Source organism: Rhagoletis zephyria, unplaced genomic scaffold, assembly GCF_001687245.7.
Source record: "Rhagoletis zephyria isolate East Lansing unplaced genomic scaffold, Rhagoletis_zephyria_1.1 Rzeph_scaffold_32810, whole genome shotgun sequence".
Lineage (NCBI taxonomy): Eukaryota > Metazoa > Arthropoda > Insecta > Diptera > Tephritidae > Rhagoletis > Rhagoletis zephyria.
The window spans coordinates 1-3,858 of record NW_016189865.1 but is presented as its reverse complement, the minus strand read 5'-3'; the positions used below and the strand labels follow the sequence as shown (position 1 = coordinate 3,858).

The 3,858-nt window shown below is 35.0% G+C and overlaps 1 protein-coding gene across 1 annotated transcript; it reads right to left on the bottom strand.

The window, feature by feature from the left end:
• Positions 1-3,311: 3,311 nt before the first annotated feature.
• On the bottom strand, positions 3,312-3,779 carry LOC108354013 (leucine-rich repeat-containing protein 15-like; the record flags this gene model as incomplete). The annotated part of the gene is made up of 1 exon (XM_017605207.1): positions 3,312-3,779. A coding segment is annotated over one exon (468 nt), but the record flags the coding sequence as incomplete, so codon positions are not given.
• Positions 3,780-3,858: the final 79 nt, after the last annotated feature.

The window sequence follows — 3,858 nt, the reverse complement described above, 5'->3', positions numbered from 1 at the left end:
GGCGGGCAGCTGAATTCGTGGGCGCTGATTGAGTCCCACTTTTGGCCTGAGAAAAAGAAAGGAAGAAAAATAAAAGTTGTTAATTAAAAGACTAGATTTTGGTAACCGATTAGAAAGTGGCTTAATTTTTTACGAAAAAATCATAAATTTTTGTTGTAAATTAATTTTAGGGAAAAAGCTGTTTGAAGTATTTTAAAGTCTAACTAAAAAATTAAATTAGATTGCTTGGCGACCTTTTGATGCACAATTGATACAAACGGAAAGTAAAAAATTGTGTTAACACTAATAGCATTAATAAATCACATAAAAGAAAATCAATGCTGATTTTTAAAAAACTTGAAATTAAAAACTGTTTTACAAATTTTTTACCAGTTTACAGAGGGCCGAAGAGCATATTATAAAAATAAAACAAATGAAATTCTCTAAACTTTCAGCTTTAAGTTAAAACTCCTAATTGCAACAAAAAACAACGTCGCCAAATTCCTTTACTGACGGGCAATTCTTTATCGACTTCTAATGTGACTGATGTCACTGCCTATTGTTGCTGCAGTGTGTTAAAACACAAAAATTAATTTGTCATTTAACTTTTTTTGTAGAACAACATCAACGGTTGTTGTCACAAAAAAAAGGAGGTCAAAGCTGTGCAGCACTTTAGTGCAGCAGACAAAAAATCTCCCACTGGAGGTAATAACTAAAATAAAAAGGAAACTTTTTTACCATTTAAAAATAAGGCTGATACAGAAAAAAACTTTGAAACTCCTAAAATCTCAGAAAAAACCTAAAATTCCAACTCACTGTCCAATTAGGGACACCAAATTAGACACAACAAAAAACAAAAACAAAAACCAGCATCAACAAAAAATTTAAAACTGCAAAGTAGTCAACAGCAAAACATTTTAAGACATCAACCGACTTGACAACAAAAAGCTAAAGCAGAAAACAGCAGTGATGACTGAAAAAAGACCTTAATGAACCTCTCTCAAAGATGCAAAAAATTTGCACTGCAAATCTGCAGCAGGAAAAACAACCGTCGTACAACAGCAAACGACTGTCAACGTCTTTGCCAACAAAACAAAACAGCAAAAAAAGAGGAGATAGCATCAGTAAGAAGATCACCTAATTGGCTAGGTAATTACGAGAAAAAAAGAAAAATCGTCTTCTCAGACTTCTTGTTTATGAGCAGTGCGCTCTCGTTTGCTCGCTTGTTTTTTTTCGTGCAAATGAAGTGGCCCACTCATTTTCTGTCTAACGCTGTTTATTTATTTGTTTGTCTGTCTGACTGACTGACTGTGTGAGAAAGTACTACTATTACTGCTGCTGCTGCTGTTTCAAAAAGTTGCAAATTAACAAGGCAGAAAACATGGGAAAAGAAAAAGAAAAAAAGGAAAAAGAAAAAGAAGATGAATATAAAGTACAAGAATAAGTGAGAGTAAAAACTATTTTAGTTAATAAAAAAGAAGTAGAAGTATTATGGACTAATTTACCAGTTGTAGGTCTTAGAATTGCTGCTTACGAAATATTAATAAATGAGCAATTAATTGACGACTGCCTAGTGAAAAATTAAAAATGCAAAATACAAAAAATTAAAATTTTTTATGTTTTAAAAACCTTTTTAGTTCAGTTTGAAATGCTTAAATTAACAAATATCAAAATTAACCCATTAAAACTAATACAATAAAAAACCTTTTGTGCATCCAACAAAAATTTATAAAGAAATAAAAAATATCTAAACCAACAGCATCAAAATGAAAACAACACAATATTAAAAATAGAAAAAAAACAGCAACAGCAGCAGCAACAACAACAAAAGCAGTAAAAACAATCGTCAATAGTCAATTGCAGACAATCAAATAAACACACAAACACACACAAACAACCAGCAAAAAACAAGCAAGCAAAAAATAAGCAGCGTGCATCTCTCTCTCTCTTTGTTGTCTATTGTCTTTTTTTCCTTCCCTTCCTTCCCTCTCAATCAGCAGCAATAAAAAAAATTCTAAACTAGCGTTTACTACAGAGTTTCAGCAGCAGCAGCAGCAGTTACACAGTTGATTGTCCTGCATTTCTTTCTCACTTTTTGGTTTTTTAACCAGAAAAAAACAGAGAGGAGAAGGAGAAAGAAGATTTGGGGGCAGAAGCACTGAGTTGCAGTAGCGAAAAGCAATTTTAGATAAATTTAAATTTAAAGACCAAGACGTGGTGGTGGTGGCGGTGGTGGTAAGGAAAGGAGAAAAGAAGCCNCAGCAGCAGTTACACAGTTGATTGTCCTGCATTTCTTTCTCACTTTTTGGTTTTTTAACCAGAAAAAAACAGAGAGGAGAAGGAGAAAGAAGATTTGGGGGCAGAAGCACTGAGTTGCAGTAGCGAAAAGCAATTTTAGATAAATTTAAATTTAAAGACCAAGACGTGGTGGTGGTGGCGGTGGTGGTAAGGAAAGGAGAAAAGAAGCCGAATAATAATATGAAAAAATTTAAAGCCGACGGCAGAGCAAGCAAGCAAGCCAGTTGGCAGAATGAGTAATTTAAATTTCAAATTAAACTGCCGACGTTTGCTTGGCGTCGGCAAACGACTAGCAAAGAAGAAAAAGAAGTAGAAAAATAAAAAAGGCAAATTCTATTACTGAATCTTAGCAGACTACTAGGGCAAAGAAAAGGCAAAAGAAGAAGAAGAAAAAGAAGCTAGAGGAAAAGGATTCTAAATGAAAAACTTTCTGCTACTGCTGCTGCTGCTGCTTCCTAGTTTGCTTCCTAGCTATCTATCTCTTCTGAATGTTTCCTAGTTCTTTGTGGCTTGCAACAGTTTTTTAAGCCGAGTAAATAGAAGTAAAAAATAGTAAAGGACAAGTAGAAAGAAAAATAAAGTACTTTTGACAAACAATTTTGTACCATTTTTAAGAGCAAAGAAATTTTTTACTATAAGTAAAAAGTATAAAGTAAAATTAAAATAAAATTAAAATGCTAGCTTAAATGATGAAGTAATTAAAAAGCAGTAAAACTTAAAATATAAAAAAATTTGACCTTTTAAACATCATGCCTCCAAAAAAAATTTGTTTGAAATGTTTGCTGTCAATCATCATTTTTTAAAACACAATTAAATAAAACTATAATTTGGTAACCTTTTTCTTCAACCCCCAATCAAGTGAAAAAAATTAAAAAAAAACGTAAGCTAATAAATCTAGGCTAACCTTTTAAAAACTTTAAAAAAAAGAAACTCAAAAGCCAATTTAAAAAAATCTTAACTTTTAAAAGCTAACAAAACTCAAAACACACACAGCAAAATCAAATCAAATCAAAGTAAAAAAATCAGCCACTTACCCTGCAACCGAGCGGGCGCCGAGCAGACCGGCTTCACCGGAAGCGGAACGTTATTCGCCGCAATCCACTCCCTCACTGCCTTCAGGTGACAGTCACACCGCCAGCGATTGTCATGCAGTCCCAGACTGGCCATCTTCGGCGGGAGAAACTGCACAAAGGAGTCGGCGGCGGCAATGGAGGCCAGTTGATTTCCCTCCAATTTAAGCGTCTGCAGTGATCTTAAACCTCGAAAAGCATCAGCTTCCAAGTGGACCAGCGAATTGGAGCTCAAGTCGAGCACCACCAAGCGACCGAGGCTGAGAAAGGCCGCCGATCGGACTTCTCGAAGTCGATTTCCGGCCAAGGAGAGGCGCCGAAGCGAGGGCGCCTCGAAGAAGGACTTTGAGGGGACCGCCGTCAGTGAGTTGTTGCTCAGGTCAAGCTCGACGAGGTTGGACAGTTTGACGAAGGTCTCTGCGCTGATGTCACCTGTGATTTAGAAATAAAAAATCAAAAAAATTTTATGATTAAATTGATGATAAAATGTAAAAAGAGTGATTTGTGCTAG